Source organism: Melospiza georgiana, chromosome 8 (assembly GCF_028018845.1).
Source record: "Melospiza georgiana isolate bMelGeo1 chromosome 8, bMelGeo1.pri, whole genome shotgun sequence".
In the NCBI taxonomy this organism is placed as follows: domain Eukaryota; kingdom Metazoa; phylum Chordata; class Aves; order Passeriformes; family Passerellidae; genus Melospiza; species Melospiza georgiana.
Window position 1 is genome coordinate 631,786 of NC_080437.1, and position 21,330 is coordinate 653,115.

The 21,330-nt window shown below is 52.2% G+C and overlaps 1 protein-coding gene across 1 annotated transcript in view; it reads left to right on the plus strand.

Moving 5' to 3' along the window:
• CDH23 (cadherin related 23) overlaps positions 1 to 21,330 on the plus strand; it is a 217,816-nt gene that overhangs the window by 126,582 nt on the left and 69,904 nt on the right. The window contains exons 14-21 of the mRNA XM_058029323.1: positions 12,671 to 12,735; positions 13,827 to 14,064; positions 14,613 to 14,718; positions 14,804 to 14,931; positions 17,151 to 17,223; positions 17,439 to 17,555; positions 18,283 to 18,395; positions 20,341 to 20,448. Of these exons, the coding sequence (XP_057885306.1) occupies positions 12,671 to 12,735; positions 13,827 to 14,064; positions 14,613 to 14,718; positions 14,804 to 14,931; positions 17,151 to 17,223; positions 17,439 to 17,555; positions 18,283 to 18,395; positions 20,341 to 20,448 (948 nt within the window). The remainder of the gene's footprint in view (positions 1 to 12,670; positions 12,736 to 13,826; positions 14,065 to 14,612; positions 14,719 to 14,803; positions 14,932 to 17,150; positions 17,224 to 17,438; positions 17,556 to 18,282; positions 18,396 to 20,340; positions 20,449 to 21,330) is intronic.

The following is a 21,330-nucleotide window of genomic DNA, read 5'->3' on the forward strand; positions in this document are numbered from 1 at the left end:
ATTAGAACAGGCTGCCCAGGGAAGTGCTGGAGTCACCATCCTTGGAAGTGTTCAAAGAACACATAAATATTGGCTGTGGGTGCGTGGTGGGCTTGGCAGTGCTGGGTTCGTGGTTGGACTCGATGATCTCAGGGGCCATTTCCAGCCTGAATGATTCCATGACTCTTTACACATGTGATAAGCCCCTTAGGCCACACATTCCTGGTTTTGCAGTGAGGAGGGCTCCTTACTCCAGCCAAAGCTTCCAGGCCACGTAAATCATGGCTGTTTGTGGAGTTACATGTCCATTGCCTGTCTGTGACCACTGAAGGACAAGCAGCCTGTCCAGGGCTCTGCAGTTGTTAGGGGCCTCTCTTAGTGCAAACTTCATTTTTCCCCTACCCTGCTGTGCCAGGAAAAGGCAGCATGGAAAGGCTTGGGGCTCCCACACAGCAGCAAACACCTCCTGAGAAGCAGGAGCAAAGCAGGCAGGTGAGCAGAGCTCATCCTGAAGAGATGGACCAGTTCTGCCCCAGTACCAGCAGATATTGAAATACAATTTTATTTTTTTTTTCTGAAACAACTGGCCATGAAGCCTTTTAATAACATAACAGAAAAGGTCAGGGAAGGAATTTCACACTTCTTGAGCAAGGAGGCAGCCAGCATAACTTCATGCCTTCCAGGAACGAGGCAGAGAGAGCACACACTGCACCCTGGATTAACTGGGGAACTGACACCTCCACCAGGTCCTGCCTGCCTGGTGGCTTTGATGGCTGCTGCCTTTCCGGATAGGATCAGGCTGGAAGGATGGAGCCCTGGAGAGGTGTGGTGAGGTGTGGGGCCTGCTCTGGCAGAGGGTGTGGGGCTCTGGGATGGGACACTCTGGGGATGGACCATGCTGGGGGGATGAATGTGCCCAGCCCATGATCAGAGTGACAGAATGCTTCAGGTTGGCAGGAACCTTAAAGCTCATTTGATTCTGCTGGAGCTCCCCTGAGGAGCTCTTCTGCAGCCTGGCCAGGGGGAGAGCAGGAGGGAGCTTTCAGCTGGCAAGGGTTTTCTGGCTGGAAGAAGCTACATAAACATGGCCTTGCTTCTGAGGTCACCAACAGCCAGCCCAGCTTCCAGTGAGCTCCCTCAGCAGGGAGAGGAGGGGGGAAGTCAGCCCAGCATCCTCTCCTGTCCCTGGGGTGGTGCTTGGATGGGAAAGCTCAGGGAAAGTGTGAGCCTGTGTCACACCAAGCCTGTGGCATCTCGGGGTCCTGCCTCGCTGCAGAGCTGCAGAGCAGAGAGCACAGTGCCCCTCCAAACCTGCCTTTGGACACTGCTGCTTTGCCAGCAGCTGCCAGGGGCCTCCCAGAGCTGTGCTCCAGCTGCTGATGGATTTGCCAGACCTGGAGAATGGGGAAGGGGGCTAAGGCAACCCAGCAGGAGGCAGGAATTAAGGGGCGGGAGATCTCCTTAAGCTCCTCGTACTCCACAGATCTGCGCAGCAAAGTCCTCCTGAAAAGCTCTGATAACCAAAATCATTAAAGCCCAAACAAACCAAGAGTAACTTGTTTTTAACACAACAATGCATTTGATTTGCCTTGAAGTGTCCGGAGAAAAATGGTTCTCCAGGGAAGTGTGGAAAGTAATCCTAGCTCCGTGATCCCTCCTCCCTGCTTTATTTGCCCCGGTCTGGCTTGGCTGCACAGGCTGGGATCGCTGGCTGTGGGCTCCATCAGCTGGCTGCCAAGCAGCACAGAGCTGGGGGGAGCTGCTGGCCCCCTCCCTGCTCTCCTGCTGGAGCCCTGGATGCTGGGAATGTCAGATTTCTGTGCTGACAGGCACTGACCCCCAGGAGAACGCTGCGTCTGATGTGAGGCCGTGGAGAAGCTTCCAGAATGGAATGGCAGAACTGGGATTGTGGGTGTAGAGTTTGGATAGAAGTGTGTGATATCACAGGGTGGAAAACTTAGAGTTTAAGGGTTTAGAATACAGTAATATATATATATATATATATATAAAGGAAGATGGAGGTTTTAGGGCAGAGGCTGGTCCTTCTTCCTCACCTTCTTCTCCATGGGTTTGGGTGGTTTTGTGGAATTGGACAGAAAAGTCCAGGCCAGGGAGGCATGGAGGGGCTTGCAGGGCATGAATTGTCCCCTTGCTCTCCTCCAAGCATCTCCCAGCAGGCATTAGCCCCTGATATTCCTGATCCTCTCCTGCCAGCTCTTCCTGGCTCCAGCCAGGTTAGGCATGGAGCAGATAGACAAGCCACACTTTGGAAACCACATCAGCACCTCTCTGGGATGGTCTGTGTGGCAAACCATGGTTGTGTAGTATGGTTGTAGGATGGTTTGTGTAGTATTTTTCCCAAATCCTTGCTGAGCTCAAGACTTCCTTCTCTGTGGGATATCCTCCTCCCAGATCCCTGTGAGGTTACGTGCTCTGCCTTGCCTTGGTGTCCTCCTAGCCCTGAAACTCCTCTGGCCTGGGCTGGGGCTGGGTTTATCCTGATGACAACCACCCTCAGGGAGTCTGAAATGGATGTGGGGACTTTGCAGAGCTTTAAATACACACACACACACAAACACACACAAACACACAAAATACTTTTGGGCAAGCTGCTGGTGGGCTTTCCTCAGTTATCTTTTGGAGACCCTCAGAAACAGTGTGAGCATCTCCAGCAGACCTCAGATTATAAACTGTGGTGTCCAGTTCAACCAGCAGACATCGATTTCAGCCCAGGAATGATTCTCTGTATCTCCTGATATGTGGCAGGGCAGGTAAAATAAGCACTGTGTTCCCTCGGGGCTTGATAACCTGAACCTCTAAGGCAGTCTTCTGTGTAAAAAACCCCACTGCTTTCCCTGGTTTTTCATGAAATCTGGATTAAAATTTTCAGATTATTTGATGGAAGAGGTGAAGAGATGGTGTCCCTGTGTTTTTGGTAAATGCATTAGCCTGTGTATTCTTATGTATGGGTGTGCATTCAATATATATACACACACATCTGGGTTCACATTCCTGAGTAGTCCCTTCCTCCTGCCCTCTATGGGTTGTCCCCTCCCTGAACATCATCCCCAGCACATCCATTCACCTGGATTCTCCTCTTCCCCCTCCCTGCCACTGCACTTCCTTGGGAGAAGCCTTGTCAGTAGGAACCTAATGAAGTAAATGTGCTAATTAACCTTCCATTACTCTCCTCATTAAATCAACCTTTAATTTGGTTGGCAAAGTACCTCTCCTTTACCACCCAGCTGTCAGTTTTCTTCTGCTGCCTCCATCTCTCTTTAGCCTCCTGTTGGGGATGGGAAAATCAATCCCGGCCTGATTTCCTTTCCCCTCCTTTCCAGCCAGCTGTAAACGCCAGTCAACAAGAAAGCAATAATGTACTTTCCCCACCTTGGCCAGGAGGGTTGCAGACATCAATAAACAGCTATTTAGGATGCAAATCACTTCCCCAATCAGCCATCAGCCCTTGAGTTTGGCAGGGATGGTGCCATGGTCTGTGGGCTCCTGCATCCCCTCATGGTGCCCCCACACCCCACCACGCTGCTTTGCAGCCATCCCAGAGCCACTGTGGGATGCCCAGAGAGCTAAATCCCTCTGGGTTTGTCCCACCTCACGCCCTGATGTGGTGGAATGAGGTTTTGGGGTTCTTCTGGTTCCCTTCAGGACTCACCCCACACTGCATCCTGCCATCCCCGTGGCCAAGGGCCGTATAAAGCAAGGTGGAGGTTTCAGGGCAGAGGCTGGTCCTTCTTCTGTAGGAGTAATAGGGGTAGGACAGTTGGGATGGACAGAGAGCAGAAATCTCTGCAGCCAGGTCAGGAACTTGGGGTTTATTGCAGAGGGCCTGGGTGCAGGGCCCTGCTGGGATTTGGGGTTTATTGCACAGGGCCTGGGTGCAGGGCCCTGCTGGGATTTGGGGTTCATTGCAGAGGGCCTGGGTGCAGGGCCCTGCTGGGATTTGGGGTTTATTGCACAGGGCCTGGGTGCAGGGCCCTGCTGGGATTTGGGGTTTATTGCAGAGGGCCTGGGTGCAGGGCCCTGCTGGGATTTGGGGTTCATTGCAGAGAGCCTGGGTGCAGGGCCCTGCTGGGATTTGGGGTTCATTGCACAGGGCCTGGGTGCAGGGCCCTGCTGGGATTTGGGGTTTATTGCACAGGGCCTGGGTGCAGGGCCCTGCTGGGATTTGGGGTTTATTGCACAGGGCCTGGGTGCAGGGCCCTGCTGGGAGCTGCCACAGCCCAGAGCAGGCCCCAGAGAGAGAAAGAGGGGTAAAGAGAGTGGGAAAGAGGATGAGAGAGCGAGGTTCCCATTACAATACAATAAATCTTCTTCTGGTTATGGAACTTGGGGTTTATTGCAGAGGGCCTGGGTGCAGGGCCCTGCTGGGAGCTGCCAGACACAGCCCAGAGCAGGCCCCAGAGAAGAGAGGGGCAGAGAGTAAAAGCATAAGAGAGTAAAAAGGGTAAGAGAGTAAAAGGGGTAAGAGACAAGAGGTAAGAGAGCGAAGTTCCTGTTACAATACCATAAATCATCTTCTATGTTGAATATTCTGATTCTCATTAGCCAATCTAGTAGAATATACAAATCCTGCAGCATTTCCATACAGCCTGTAAGAATCATTACTTTACCATACTGTGTTACATTTTAAACCCTAAAAACTCCTCTTTGGACCCCTTCTGCCAAGCTGGCAGGGTCTGCTCTGAGCCTTGGGCCTGTCTGCAAGCAGAGGGTGTTGTTCCATCACAAGGGGATCACCTTCAGCCAGCCACACCATTGTTTTCCAGTTGTTCAGTATCTGAGGTATCTCAAAGCTTGCTTTCATTTCAATCTCCCTTATAGTTTCCATATTCTCAAAATCTTTTGCCAGGCAATCATATTTATGAGGCTTTCCTGTTTCATCTTCCCCAACATTCTTTTTCACCTTCTTCTCCATGGGTTTGGGTGGTTTTGTGTAACTGGACAGAAAAGTCCAATTTCCACCATCCCTGTGGCCAAGGGCACTCTCTGTCCCCCAACACCTGTGGAGCTGCTGCTGCCTGTTGTTTCTTGGTGATCTCCAAAGCTTTTCTTTCCCCTTTTTCTTGAAGAATGAATAAATTCAGGGGGGCAGAAACAGTCGGGGAGTAGTGGAGGCTGCAGCTCTGAGGTGCTGGTGGGTGAGGGGCTCACTCTGAGCTCTGCTTCTCTCTCACCTGGTGATGGTGACTTGAGGACCAGCCTCAGGAGAAAACCTACACTGCTCCTAATTTTGGGAAGGTTGCGTGGAATCACATGGAACCAGGACACAGCAGTTGAAGGCAGGGAGTGAGGTGGGGAAATACCTTGCAAATCAGTGGATGGGTAAAAAGGCATCCAGGGATCTTCCATGGGGAATCAGTGTGGGATAACCCATCCCCTGTCCCTTTGGTGGCACCTGGGGTGCTCTCCCAGCATTAGGAACAGAGGTGGTCAGCAGGAGTGCCACCATGAGGGCAGAACCGGGCTTCTCAACCTTTTTAAACTCTGCATCTTGCTCAGAGGGTTGAGTTTGTGTCCTGTTCTGCAGGGAATCTCCTGCCCCACCTGCCTTAGGGGTGCCTTGCGCCTCCTCTGCCTTCTCACATGGGTTATGGAAGCACAGTGTGGGGACACACCAGGAGGACTCCTAGCCCAGCCTCCTCCTTTCCTTCTGCTTTATGTGGGTGGAAAATATCCTGGGGAGTCCTTGCTGCAGAGGAGGAATGGGCATGGACCGGCTGGTGGTAACTGGGGACTGCCAGCCAAATGTCCAGGGCAAGCTGCGTGCTGCAGAGGCTCAGATTTAGATCCTCTCAGTGTGGAGAGGATCTAAGAAAGCAGGAGCACATCCGGAGGGCACTGGTGGGAATATGAAAGCGTGGCTCAGCAGCAGCTCCTGGGGGCTGGAGAGCTCCCAGCTGGACATTTCTGATGTCCTCCAAGCCTGGGCTTTGTCCTTTCCTCCAGCCCTTCTCCCCACCTGTGGCCCACGCAGCTCTCCCTCCCTGTCAGCATCTTAATTGATCTTGTTGTTCTCAGTCCCCCCCTCCCCAGTGCTCCATCTCCAGCTGTGCTTAAACAGAACAAAATCTCTTCCAATTTCCCCGCCGCTTAAAAGAAAATTGAATCCTTTATCTGCAAGAGGAGAGGGAAACTGCAAACACAAGAAAACAGTAAAGAGTTAAATAATCAAAGCAGATGATTCCAAATTGTCTGGAAAGTTAAACATGAATGGCTTGGCTTCTTCCTGCGTGCTCCTTGGGTTTTTACAAGTACAAAAATATGCTTGCACTCCTTGTTCCCATTAAATATTCTTATCAAGCCAGCTCTGTAAATAAAGGGAAGGGGAGGAGGGAGTTACCAGGCATGATTGACAGATCTGAAGCCCTCGTCTTTCTGTCAGGGCCCAGTGCTCTTTGGCTGTGTTTATCTCTTTAATCTAAATATCAATCCGTGAGACCGAAATGGGGTGGAATAGGAATCATGACAGCCCGAGAGCTGAGGGGAGAGAGAGAGAGAGACACGCACTTATTGCAGCTCGTGCAGCCTCTCCCTGTCCTGATGGAGCTGTCAGGAAAAATGCACAGCTAGAGCAGAGGTGGGAAAACAAAACAAAATCACAGCCTGGCCCCTTCCCCATGCCCAACCGAAAAAAAAAGGAAAAACCCAACAATTCAGCCTGTGAGAGGGAAAAGAAAATCAGGGAGCAAATGCAGCCCTGCTCCTGTGCAAATTGCACAACCAGGCAGGCAGCAGGATTCCCCCCATGGCTCCCACCGTTCCCAGTAGGAGATGGGGTTGGTGGTTCTCCTTTGCTGCTGGCTGTGCCTGGTGCTTTGGGATGTGGCTGAGAGTTCAAGGCAGAGGCTTTCCCAAGGTGATGCTCTTTGCCACGTGAACACCCTGGCCTCACACCTCCCTCCCAGCACTCCCTTTGGGGCCATCGCTGCCCTCACCTTGATCCATCCTCTCCCAGACTCCTCGTGCTTTTAGAGGAGAGTTCCTGTGGAGCCAACACTCCTGGGGTTTTAATCTGATTTCAAAGCTGCCCTCAGTCTCTCCCAAAGCATCCGAGGCTGTGATTCCTCGAGCTCCCATGGGAATCAGTGTGCAGGGGCTGCTGTTAGCTGAGTGACACTGTGACACAGGCAGTGCCACCCCTGCACAGATGACCTTGAGGTGCCCCTGGTGCTGCTGACATGCTGAGATTGGTGTGTGAAGAAGAGGGTGGTTCTCCTGAACTGGGCATTTGGAACCATTAGATGTGCAAATCACTTGGGTTTTGCCATTCCCTTTCTCCAGGCTGGAATGCCATGTGTTCATGTCCCATCTCATGGCAAGGACCTGTCCAGCCCATCCCTCCTCTTTTGTTTTTAGCCCCCCTGTGCCTGCTGGGCTCTCACCTGGGCGAGGTGCAGCTGCAGATGGTGGTGGCGTGATCGGCTTCCCAGAGCCTTGCAAACACTTTAGTGATCATTGAGAATTTATATTTCCTCCACCAGACTCTGACCTTAATTTCTTCCATTTTTCTGGGCTGTAAAATTCATTAGAGACCCAACAGCGAGGTGATTGAGATGTCAGGCCAGGCAGTTGTGGGGTTATTTAATCGCTGAGATGTGCCACTTGCCATTTAGGTGCACAACAGGAGAATATGAAATCAATGCGGTTCATTAGCGGAGAACTTGCACCCAGCTCCAGTAAAACCCGTGGACATTCAAATGGTCTTGGGTGTCACCAGTGGAAACCCAGGCTGGGAGAGGCTGTTTATCTCACTTTTGGGCCATCTTCTGTCACCTGGTGCTTTAAAGCCCAGTCTCCAGCCATTCCAGTAAATCACTGCCCGCTAAATCACGGCTGCCCAGGCAAGTGTTAACCTCGCCTGTGTGGAGCTGGTGTTGCAGGGGCTGCTGTTATAAAACACAATCAGGAAGGCTCTTGTTTTCCCTGGTGGCTGGCAGGAGAGGTGGGGAAAGGCTCTGCCATTCCCAGGGGGGTTGATTGGCTATTTTTTCCCCCCTGTGCGGGTTCAGCGCAGCCCTCCGGGGTCATTAGCGCCGATTGAGCTGCTGGCCCTGGGCAGGCCTTGGAGCTGCTGGGGGAGCAGTGGCAGCCCCGAATTGCCTTGATTCCCCACTCCCTCCTTCCCAGCTAATCACTGGAGCCACTGGGCTCCAGAGCCAGCCAGCCACCGGCTCTGATTGCCACCTCCCACCGGGCAGCCTCTCTGTAAAAGCCAGGCAGAGAGCACGGCCGGGCCAGGCAATGCTGACAAAAGAGCTGTTTCCCCACTGAAGTCATTCCATAATAACTTTAAGTAGGTTTTCCATTGGTTTTCCATTCAGCTTTCGCAGCCCGGTGATTGCATCTCACGAAAGCCCCTGGCCTTTCACATTTGTCTCCTGCGAATCACAAATCAAATCCCAATCCCAGTGGCTATCAGCAGGTAGCTGTAACTCCCCTGGGACCTGAGCTTGCCTCGAGGAAGGGATGTTTGGATGGCTGCCTACTTAATACATGCAGGTTTTGGTGGCTCCAAAAATCAGCCGGATGCCAGGGCATGGCTTCCCACCCTGAAATTCCTGTACCACAGTCTGAGCAGCCCGTGGCTGCAACTACATCTTTCCTAGAAAACCAAAAAACCCCACGAAAAACTAGGAAGCAGATAGGAATCCTCCTTCTGTTTGCTTTCCCAAGCCACAGGCATCTTGCTGGAGCAGGCAGGGACGAGGCTCTGCCCGGTCACTCCAGCAGCCTGACAGCTTTTTGACGTCCTGTAATTGCTTTCCTGCCACAACTCTTTTAAGCAGAGAGCTCCTGGCCAAAGCAATTTGTTCCCCATCAATTTTTATTTCCCGCTTTGTGCATGTGAGGGAGGGAAAACAAAGAGGGCGAAGGAGAACAAACAGAGCTGGGGCCTGCTCTGGTGGGGAAGGTGGGAAGGGTTTGGCTCTTCAGCCATGGCAGCCCTCATCATCATTCCAACGAGCTCTGCTCAACCAACTTCCAGCTGCTCATCCCTGTCTGGCACTTTTGGGAGAAGGACTGCCATCCATGGGGTTTCATGGAGGAGTTTTGGCTCTTTAGCCAGGCAGAACATGGCAGCCCTGATCATCATTCCAATGAGCTCTGCTCAACCAACTTCCAGCTGCTCATCCCTGTCTGGCAGTTTTGGGAGAAGGACTGCCATCCCAGGGGTTCCAAGGGGGAGTTTTGGCTCTTCAGCAGGACGTGGCAGCCCTGATCATCATTCCAACGCGCTCTGCTCAACCAACTTCCAGCTGCTCATCCCTGTCTGGCCGATTTGGGAGGAGGAGGACTGCTGTCCCAGGGTCTCTGTGGGGTATCTGAGCCACCTCAAAGGCTCTCCTTGGTTCTTTGAGCCCGTGCTGGCTGCTCCTGCCCTGCTCCCTGAAGCTGCTGCTGCTGTGAGCGGAGTTAATCTGCGGCAGTTTAAGGAGTCGTTGAGTGGGTCTGGCGGATGATGAATGTCTAAACCATTACCGGGTGAAGCTCCGTGGAGCTGTTTAAAACTGAATTCTCCCATGTAAATTTCTGCTCCATCAATCCTGATGACATGTCAAACATTGCTATTGTTTCCTGAACAAATTGGACGACATGCCCTTTCCTGCAGATTTGCCCACGAGAGCAGAACCAGCTCCTCGCTTTTGTCTCCTGCTCTGCTGGCCTTGCCCGTGGCTGGGAAGGGTGGATGTGATGGCCCTTGGTGGGACAACACATCCCGAATATTTGTGCCTGGGGGATGCAGATGGACAGAGAGCCAGGCCATGGGTATTTTTGTGTGATATTTTCGTGTGATATTTTTGTGTGATTTGTGTGCCGGGTGCTCACACCATGCTGCAGCTCAGTAAATTAATCCTTTGGGTTATCCAGGCTCCCTCTTCTTGCCACTCTCCCGGAGTTTAGCTGCACAAATGTGGGATTTTTTTTTTATTTTTTTTTTTTTTTAGAAATGGTCTGCGCTGGTGACAGCTCATAAAAGTACAGATGTGGACCTGCGTTTTCCTCCTGCCCTTTTGCAGGCTCCAGTGGGCAAATCCTGCTTTAATATTCCGGGCAGGAGAGGAGAGCCGTAAAAGCCATTTGATTGCTTCTCCAGGTGGAACCCCGAGAAACTTCCAGCCAGATGCCTTCCCTCCCCGGGCTGTGGGGATGGATGCTTGCGTGCTGGGGGGGAAAACGAGTCAGTGATTGGGAAAAGCCGCGGGAAAACAGCTGGCACCCTGGGATTGCTGACAGCTCGCTGGGGTTTGGGGTGCTCTGCAGGCGTGTGCTCCCTCACAGCCCTCAAAGGGAGTGTGTGTTGCCTCCCCGGCGGCTTGAGCAGCTGAGCAACCTTTTTTTTTTTACCCTTAGAGGGGAAAAAGCTTGGTAATGCAGAAACAGGTGAAGATCCCAAATTAAATATGCTGAGAGTGCGTGGTTTGGCTTTTTTTTTAGCATGTTCCCTTTCACGCTCAACTAACCTGCACCATTGCCCAGCATTATCTGCACGATGCGCAGTTGCCAGGAAAGCCATCCAGGCAGCCTCACCTTCCACCTCCCCGGTGTAAGTCAGGGACATTAATTATGCTGGCTGCTGAGGCGCTGAATGGGGCAGAGCCAGGCTGCCCATCCTGCTGGCTCCTCAGCACAGGGGCTTTTTGCCTCACTGGCACTTTTGATGTCATCACAGCTTGTGGTCCAGCCACCCTCTCCCCAGGGCTCCCATTCCCTCCTTGCTAACCTTCTTTTAACCTTCCTCCTTCCCTATCTTTTCTTTTTTTTTGTTTTTTTTTCCCCTCGTCAGAAGAAAATTACACTTTCCCAGTGTTGTCTGTCACTGCAATAAGCACTTAGGAGTGCAATTGTGTGGGGCCAAATGAAGGGAATTCGTTTTGCCCGTGCTTTCGGGGACTGTCAGACCCCCTGTAAATCATTATCTCATCACCAGCCCATCCAGGTGCATGGAAAATGCTTTTCTGGGCTCTGCCACTTAGGAATGAATGGAACTGAGGGATTCACAGCAGTTGTGGGCACAGAAGTAATGGATAGGAAAAAATCCTGGCTGGAGAATGAGGGCTGGCAATGCTGAGGGTGCTGGAAAAGCTCAAGGATTTTGGGGAGAGAGGACCCAAAAAGGGGCTGGAAGCAGATGTTAGGTTGGGGATTAACCCCAGAATGAGTTGGCTGAAGGATGCTGGTGTGGGCAGATGACAGGGTGACCCCCCTTGTCTCCAAGTGTTTCCACATGGAAGAGTTTGCACGCTCTGCCTGGGATGGAGCACCTCCATGGATGTCTGTGGGAATCTACAAAATTAGAGGGTTTTGGGAAAGTCTCTCATTTTGTCCCCCAGGAGTGGGTGCTGCTCTCTCTCTGGGCATCTCTCCAGGCAGATTTCCACAGATTTGTTCCATTTTACCCAACACAATTCCAATGCCCACGGAAATGAAATCGCATCGCAGTACTAGAGAGGAAAATCAGCAGAATCAGTAGGTCTGGATCCTCCAGAGCACCCTTCAGCTGTCACCAAGCAGCAGGAGTGCACTTCTCAGCCTGGGAAAGTGTTTGGGGAGGAAAACTTAAATAATAATAAAGGTTTTCCTGCCTTGTGCTCTCTGTCAGCCCGTGGTGTGGCAGGGGAGCAGCACATGGGGTAATGCTGTGCTCAAGCTCCTGCTCTGCTGCCAAGGGTAATCAAGGCCAGGGATAAATCAGGAAGGTTTCAGGAACAGGCTGTATTCCAAGCCACTCCTAAAATACAGCCTTTTCCTGGTATCTGGACATAAAATGTGTCTTTGACCCTGCTTCCTCACGGACCTGTTGGTCTCGAAGTAATCCAGACAGGACTCAATTTAGAAAATATACTGGGGAAGGAAAAGGATATTTTGGGGATTGCATTCAGCTTTCCTCACCTAAAAATAAAATTTTCTGCTCCTTTTTCCTGCTGCCACTCATGCATATTTTACAAGTTCATTAGAGCAAAGGCTTTGAAACACAAATAAATCTTGCTTTGCTCATCCAGAGCTGACACAGTGAGTTGTGAACACCTTCCCCAGAAGGTGCTGGTCATTTAGCCGTGACTAGCCTGCTCCAGCTCCAGCATCTGCCGTGGAGTAGATGCATCCCACAGCATCCCAAGCCACTCCATCCGTGGGAATGCAGCAGATTGCACCCCCAGAAGGGCTGTCCTTGCGGAAAGCAAGACCAAAATCACTATTCCTTGCTTTTCCAGGGCTGTGTTTTTACCTGGGGGGCCATTCTGGAGCGCAATAGGTTTTTATTCCTCTACTCTTGTCCTGGTTTGACACCCACAAAAGCCACTCACCTTCCTGTGCTATAGCTGGGCAGAGGAGAGAAAAATAAAATCAACAAAGGTTTCATGAGTTAAGGACTGGGAGAAAATACTGCAAGGGCAGGTACAAAGTGAGTTTATTATTAGCAAAATCACAGGAGGATAATAAGAAGCAAAATAAACCCTTAAAAAACACCTTTTCTTCCCTCCTTCCCACTGACAGAGCAGGGACAGGGTGTGGGGGCTTGGGTCAGTCCATCACCAAAGGTTTTCTTCTGCTTGGCTCAGGGAGAGGAGTCCTTCCCCTATGAGATCATGGCGTCCCTCCTATGGCAGAGGCGTGTCCAATGCAGCATTTCCATAAATACCTTCATTTATTAATTGCATTTTATGCTTTCCAGGCAACTGACAACGACGTGGGCTCATATGGGAAAGTCAGTTATTTCTTCAGCGATGACCCTGACCGGTGAGTGGGACTGACTGGCAGGAGTGTGATCCTCCAAAAATCCCCTTCTCACCCCACATTAAGGGCAAATAAAGGCACTGGTTATGTCCTACCTGTGAGATGCCCAGTGGTGTGCTGTCTCCCAGAGGTGTGAGCTCAGCATGTTTCATTGCTTTGCTAAGGTGGGACCTGTGGGCACCACCAGCGCTGCCTGAGACCAGTAAATGGTTTAGCAGTGAGCTGTCAGCCCTGGAGCAACAGCTGTGGTGGAAAGCTGGGCAGCACACATGGGCTGCCCAGCAGAACAGATCTGGGGGCCTCTGCACCCCTTTTCTCTGTCTGTGGGGCAGCACTGAGGGTTGCTCACTGCTCAGCTGTGTGGAGGTGCTCTGGGACCTAACCTCCCACAGAAAAACGAACAAAGAACTTCACTCTGTCAGGCTGCTGCCTCTCCATCTCGTGGGAATCTACAAAATCAGAGGGTTTGGGGAAAGCTGCAAAATGCAGGCCCCAATGACAGTAGAACAGTGATTAGAGCTAAGCAGCAGCCATGAGATTGGTCAGCAGAAAAACTTAAATTATAGAAAAGCAAGGACAAATAGAACAATGGTCTGTGTATTAACGCTTGTTTAGAATAACTCTCTAAGCTGCAGAAAAGTTGATCTAGCAAGATATTAGAAAGTTCTAAGCTTAATAATGGTGCTCTGTGCATTGTGTTTTAAGGCTCACAAGCAGGTATTGTATTTGAAATAAGCAAGCATTGCTTAACCAAAGGTACATGTGCTTATGGTGATTGGATAGAACTACTGTCAATATAGAATACTATACGGATATAAATACTGTCAGTGTGCTTTTGCTTTGTGTGATTGGTCAAGAAGCTTATGAAGTGAGTTGTAACATTGAGTTCTTGGTCTGCTGCCTGGGATGTGAGCTGGTGGCATCTTCCCATTGTCATAACCATGAATGAGGCTGATGCTGGACAATCAAACAGCTCAAGGCACATTCCCAGCAGTCCCAGCCCGTTAGTGGTCTGTAAATAGCCCCCTGCCGGCTATACACCTCTCCAGTGTGTGGTCAGCAAGGCTTTTTGCCCTTCCTTTGCTGTCGCCCAGCTTCTCCCTGGACAAGGACACGGGTGTGATCGTGCTGACGGCGCGGCTGGACTTTGAGAGCACGCAGCGCTACACGCTGACCGTCATCGCGCGCGACGGCGGCGGCGAGGAGACCACGGGCCGCGTCAGGATCAACGTGCTGGACGTCAACGACAACGTGCCCACCTTCCAGAAGGAGGCCTACCTGGGCGCCCTGCGGGAGAACGAGCCCTCTGTCAGCCAGGTGGTCCGGCTCCGGGTGAGGCACTGCCGCGGCTCCGCTGCTTGGGACGGGCAGCAGGGACACAGCAGTGGGTTAGAATCACGGGCAGCAGGGACACAGCAGTGGGTTAGAATCACAGCAGGGTTTGGGTTGCAGGGGAGCTTAGAGCCCAAACAGTTCCAACCCCCTGCCATGGCCAGGAGCATCCTACACTGCACCAGGTAGCTCCTAGTCTCATTCAGCCTGGCCTTGGACATGTCGAGGGATGGGGCAGCCACATCGTCTCTGTGCCAAGGCCTCACCACCCTCACAGGGGTGAAATTTTACCTGATATCTAATCTAAACCTACCTCTGTTAGTTTAAAATGATCAGTGCCTGTGATGGCTTTAACAGACACCTTCCAAAGCAGGTCCCCACAACCAGTTTCCTTCTTGCATGAGAGAAGCAGGTGAGAAGAGGCTGGTTTACAGATCCCCTCAGGGCCCCTGATGGGCACAGCTGCCTCCATCACATTTCCAGCCTGCACCTCCCATCCCCTCATCTCTGCCATGTATTCCCATGTGTTCCCTCTGCTCACACCGTAGGCATCTGATGAGGACTCCCCTCCAAACAACCAGATCTCCTACAGCATCGTGCATGCGTCTGCCTTCCGCGAGTACTTCGACATCACGGTGTCGGAAGGGTACGGAGGTAGGTGCTGGTCCTGGCGCCCCAGGGGCACCCTGAGCCTGCCCCACCCTGCTGCCCTGAACCCCCACACTGTGCATCCTTGCAGTGATCAGCGTGAACCACCCCCTGGACTACGAGCAGCTGGCCAACGGGGTCATCCACCTGACGGTGATGGCCAAGGACGCCGGCAACCCGCCGCTCAACAGCACCGTGCCCGTCACCATCGAGGTGTTTGTAAGTGCATCCCCCTCGTGCTCTCCCTGCTATTGCCCCATGGCAGTGCTATTGACTCATCAACAACCCATCGAGGCTGCCCCACCCCGTGGAGAGTGTGTGCATTCCTGTTACACGTGTCTCATGCCACAGCGAACCACGGGGTGAGGAGCAGTGTGGAAATCCCTCTGGAGGAGGCGTTTCTGCTGGCAGGCTCCGAGCACAGCAGCGTTCCTCGGAAAGATCAGATCAGATCAGCGTGTCACTTTGAGGCACATTGTGGTTTGAGGGTGTCTGCAGGGAGGTGTCAGTGATGGAGACAGTTTGCTTGATAACGTGTCACTCTCGCAGCTGTGGGAGCTCTGCCAGGCAGCGTCACTCTGGGGAGGGGAAGGACATAAAGCCAGCGATGCTGTAAGACGGGAATGAAGTCCCATGAGCGTGCTCTCCCTCAGATCCCTCACCGTGCTCGAGAGAGGGGGAACAAGGCAGTGCCCAGGGAGTTAGTGGTGGTTAAATACATCCTTCCCACACTGGGCTCTCGACAGCATAAACACCTCTTTTTCAAGACCACACTTCAGTGGGTCATCTCCCCGGGTTGGGCCTGTACGCTGGCAGGGTTTAAGTAGCTGTCACTTTTCCCGCTCTCCACCAAAGGGAATTTCTCTCAGCTGGAAAAAGAAAAGAAATAAAAGCCAAAAACTAGGAAGAAAATGAGGGGGAAGTGTTTTGTGATGGCACTTGAGGAACAAGAGCTGCGAGAAGGCGGAACCAGAGCGAGTGGGGAGGGAGGCGATTTTTTTTCATCCTTTGGTTGTTGGTTTTTAATAAAGAAGTCAAACTCGCCTTGTAGATTTCCCATTAGGGGACAATACGCTTTTGTGGAGGAGCCGCCGAGTCAGAACTAATAGCGCGCGTGGCGCCAGGATCCCAGGAAATGGCGCTGCTAATAAGTTTCTGCCTCACTCCCTGCCACTGGCACCCTCCTCAGGGTGATGAGCCGGCGGCTCTCGGCGTGCCTGTGCCTGCAGGAGAGGGGCTGAGTGCTTGGGGTGAGCATCAGCCCCTCTCAGCATCCTTGGAGATGGCCTGGAGTGATGGGACAAGGGGGATCAGCTTCACACTGGAGCAGAGGAGAGGTTTGGGTTGGATATTGGGAGGAAATTCTCCCCTGTGAGAGTGGGGAGGCCCTGGCACAGAGGAGCTGTGGCTGTCTGGTCCCTGGTAGTGCCCAAGGCCAGGCTGGATGGGGCTGGGAGCAACCTGGGACAGCGGAAGGTGTCCCTGCTATGCCAGGGGGTGGGAACTGAGTTTTAGTCTGAGCTTTAGTGTCCCTTCCAACCCAATGCATTCTCAGATTCTACGATACAGTGGCTGTCTGAGCGTGAGGTTGCAGGGAGAACAGGAAGCTGGTTTTGGCTGGTGGGGTGGATATTGTCCTCTCTGGCAGTGGAAGAGTGCTGTGTGCTGTCTGCCGTCGCTGCAGGTGCCTTGGGGAGCCTTGCACCTCCCGCGGCTGAAGTGGGAAATGTCCTTCTCCAGCAGAAGGCAGGTGCAGGCCAGCTCTGGCCAGATGGAGAGCCAGCCAGAAGCAAACCCTGCCTCCTTGGGACTGGGCTTGCCGGGCCGTGGCCTTGCTGAGCATGGCCTGATGATCTCAGGAACATTAATGACACCACACAGCATCTGCCCTGGCTCCTGTCCACCCAGCTGGAGCCCCAGCTCAGCCCCATCCAGCTGCACTCAGCCTCTCCACTGCCTTTAACCTGCCCAGACCTCCTGGATGAGCCCCACTGATCCCTGGAAAGAGGAGGAGGAGGAGGGATGGTGAGGACATCACCAGGACAGGCAACAAGCTCCTCATTACCCTCAGAGGAGGCGCCAGCAAAGCTGAGTGACTCAAAGGCTGATTAAAGACCACCTGCTTGCAGACACTAAAGCAGGGGTTGGCAATTTAATTGCAGCACGATGGGCATCGTTGGCATGTGAAATTGCCTCAAATCTCAGGTTGGGTGGCAGCAGGAGCAGCTGAACCTGCAGGTCCATCCGTGGTCTCCAGGTAGAAATCAGTCTCCAGGGCAGCTCCAGGGAAGTGGAGAGGTCCAAACAGTGTTTTAATGTCCTGGCCTCACCTTGAGATGCAGCCACCCAGGAGGGTGGATCCCCACACCAGGCTCTTGCAGCTGCTTGACCATTTTGCCTTTTTCCCAACCAGCCTCTCGACCTTCTCTTTGCTTCAGGATGAAAACGACAATCCCCCCACGTTCAGCAAGCCCTCCTACGTGATAACCGTCATGGAGGATATTATGGCAGGTACACAGTACACCCCTGCTCCTTCTCTGGGCTCCCAGGAGGGCCCTGAACGGGGTGGGAGATGCCTTTTGGGGAGGCAAAGTCTCATAGCTGCGGGGCCTGGGGGTTTGGCAGCTTTGTGCATGTGCAGGAGAAGGGACCCCTTGTCTGGGTGGCTGCAGGAGCAGTGTGGGGCAGTTCTGGCTCATGGCAGCCCTCATTTCTGCCTCCCCCAGGAGCCACAGTGCTGTTTCTCAATGCCACGGACATGGACCGGTCCCGGGAGTACGGGCAGGAGTCAATCATCTACTCCCTGGAGGGCTCCTCGCATTTCCGCATCAACGCTCGCTCAGGTGAGCGCTGCACCTGCTCTGCCCTTTCCTCTCAGTTCCCTCCTTCACCCCCACCTGTCACTGACATCTTCTAGGGAAAACCCTTTCCTTAGGATCTTTCCTCCTGACAAGCTGAGAGGCCTCACGAACAAAATGTAAACAATGGTTATCTGCTGCTGTGGAATGCAACAGGTGCATCTGTGATTGGCTCATGTGGTTGTTTCTAATCAATGGCCAATCACAGTCAGCTGGCTCAGGCTCTCTGTCTGACATACAAGCCTTTGTTATCATTCTTTCCTATTCTATTCTCAGCTAGCCTTCTGATGAAATCCTTTCTTCTATTCTTTTCGTATAGTTTTAATATAATATATATGGTAAAATAATAAATCAAGCCTTCTGAAACATGGAGTCAGATCCTCTTCCCTCATCCTCAGACCCCTGTGAGCACGGTCACACCCACCCTTCCCTCCTCTCCCTCAGTCAGCCTGCTTAGGAGTCCCACAATTTGAGGGATTCACCAGATTTCAGGCACCTCCATTTGCTCAGTCACCCTGAGAGCTTCAGCAGAGGCATCTGTGCAAACTCAGCTCCTCAGCCTGAGGAAAGGCTTGGCTGGGAAGGTTCCTGTTAGATCAGGAGCTTCCAAGCTCCATCTATTTGGATCCAAAAAAAAGGGCCCATTTGTGGACTATCCTGACCTTGGTTTTGACTGCTTCTCCTTTAACCTTGTCATCTCCTGTGGCTGCAGGGGAAATCACCACAACCTCTCTGCTGGACCGGGAGGCCAAATCCGAGTACATCCTCATTGTGCGGGCAGTGGATGGAGGCGTGGGGCACCACCAGAAGACAGGCATTGCAATGGTGAGTGGGGGAAGAATTCCCATCTCCCTGAGGCGCTGGTGCCCACCTGGGGCTGTGGAGAGCTGCAGTGTTTCATTTTTGCTGCGGGAAGAGCACACAATGGTTCCTGCCCTCCGTGCCACCCCTGCTGCGGCTCCCAAAATGACTGTCCAAGTGGTGCAGACCTTGAAATCAGCTTGCTTTCCTGGAAAACCACTCACACAGGAGGCACTTGACTTCCCAGAGCCTGTGGATGTGGTAATGAGTCCTATTTCACCTGCACAACTCTCCCTTTGTTCGGCTCCCTTTGTTCCTCTCCAGAAGGGGCTCACTCGGAGAGCCTGCAGCTACACGTGATTATTCCTTGGTCTGTTCACATGGATCCAGGGTTCCCAGCCAGTCTGGGAAGGTCCTGGTGGAGCTGCACATTGAAGCCCTGTGCTTCGCCTTGCCCTTCTCAGGCCCCAGGGAACCCCATTGTTGGCCAAGCCAACAGGGAATACCCGGACATCAAAAGCCAAGGGTCCAGCCTTGATGACCTTAAAGCTCTTTTCCAGCCTTAGCTATTCCATGATTCTCTCTCTCACTGCTCATGGCATCACATTTCTTTGGGCACTTCATTCATTTGGATGCTCCTGCTCGTTTGGGTTGCAGGAGGATGTCCCACACAACACAGAGGGATTGTGCTGAGGAATGGTCCTACAATAATTGTCCATCAGGAGGTCTGTGGCAGCAGGCTGGAAGCTCCCTATGGAACCTCCCGGAGACATGTGATGGCCTTGGCTGGGCACCAGCACTGAGTGTGGAGTGCTGAGATCTCCTCTGGGGCTCCAGATGGGATTGTGTTCTCCTAACAGCCTTGTTAAAAGGCAAAAAAAGGGGGAGAAAGGTGCCTAAAAAATAAAAGAGTATTAAAACTCAGTGAGACTAGGGCAGCAGAATAAATCTTCTGCTGGGATATACACCTGGCACACAAAATAATAATTTTTGACCAGGAATAAAAGTCCATTCAGGGGCCTTGCAATGTCCCCAGGTGATGTAAATCGCACGAGCTGCCTGGAGTAGGATGTATCAGGAATCTTCCCCGTGGGTAAAGGATCCACCGTGGTGCTTTGGCTTGTCCCTGGAGGCTGTGGCGTCCAGAGTGGCCTCTTCTGCCACGGGGTGGCACCAGCAGCTCAGCCTGGTGTGACAGCGGGACGCAGAGGAGTGGGAGCACGGGGGATCCCAGGAAAAGCTCCACCAGCACCTGCTGAGGGGTGGATGCTGCCCTGGAGCTGCAGCCCTTTCCCTCAGACACCTGTGGAGAAATGAGTGCTGTGGGGAGGTGAGAGACCCCCAGGCAGCCAGACGCATCCCACAGGCTCGCTGCTGTCACTGGGATGCCATTTGTCACAGGGAAAATGAAGGCAGGCAACACTTCAGGGCACCATCCTCGCCCCTGCTCTTGTCTTCACACCTCCCACCCCCTGTGTACTGTACCCTCTTCTGATTTCTCATTTATTCTGGGGTTTTTTCTGTTGCTTTTTACCAGCCACTCAGATTTTTCCTTCCTTTCCTGCCACATTCCCACTGCATCCTCTCTCCCACTGATTTTCATCCCCCTTCCAGTGAAGGAGCTGTTTGAAGACACACCTTGTGCCCTGTGGTTGTTCTTAACCGTGATCAATACAAACAAAACCCAGCTCAGCTCTGCCCAAGGGCTGCAAAATTGCAGGATGTTGATTTTTTTTTTTGCAGGTTTTCCCTCCAGAGGGTGAACACAGCATCACAAAACCATAGAGTAATTCAGGAAAAAGGTCTCTAAGAGGATCAGGTCCAGCCTGCACTAACCCATGTCCCCAAGTGCCTGAGGGATGGTGACCCTGCCACAGCCAGAAACACATGTTGGGCACATCCAGGGGACACTCCATGCCTCAGGAACCCGTGCCTCCTGCAGCAGCTGTGCTTCCTTGCTCTCCCACAGGTGAACATCACGCTGCTGGACATCAATGACAACTACCCCACCTGGAAGGACGAGCCATACTTCATCAACCTGGTGGAAATGACGCCCCCCAACTCGGATGTCACCACGGTATGTGCCAGACAGGGTGATGGGTTGGTTTGGGGACACCACCAAACCAGTGCCACCAGTGTCACCTTCAGTCCAGCACCATCTTTAATTCCATTTAAAACCTTACTCCTGAGCCTCCTCCCCGCTGCTGACCATCCCCTGTGTTTCTTCTCTCTCCCCTGGGATTTTTTTTTTCCCCTCTCCAAATTGTGTGGATTTTGGCCAAATCCTCCTTTCCTTAGCCTCGCCTGCAACCTCCTTCAAGGACCTCTCTGAGAGACTTTGATTTACAGCCTTTCAAGTCCCTCTGGTGAAATAAAAGAGGAGAAGAGGGGGAGGCTTCTATTCCATCACACTGAGAGAAAAATGACGGGAACAAAATGGAAAATAAATGAGGGAAAAGTGAAGAGAATCCACAAAATCATATAAGAAGGAAGGCTGCGAAAAGGAAAAAAAAAAAAAAAAAAGGATTTTTTTGTAGGGGGAGAAGGGTCTGGCAGTGCTGCTTGAGCCAGAGCACAGTGGTTTTCTCTCCTTCAGCCCTGCTGCTCAGTGCCAGCTTGAAGTCATCTTGCCTTTGACAACCCAATTAGTTGCTGGGAAAATAATTATTTTGTCACCGATCCGATGTAAATTCAGCTGCAGGATGAGCAGCAGGAGCTGGGGAAGTTATGAGGGCAGTGAAATTGGGGTGTTTGTTAATGTAAATGTCCCCTGTAATTAGAAAGGTCACAGGGAGAGCAATAAAGCATAAAATATCTGGTGTGGAGGAGAACTCCACCAAGGAATTATTCCCGATGTGGCAGCACAAGTTCCTCAGCGTGCCTCTTTGTCCCATTTATTTTATTTTTCCAAAGGGTCCTCGTTTTTCAGCTGGTTTTATTCCAAAGGAGGAAAACTCCA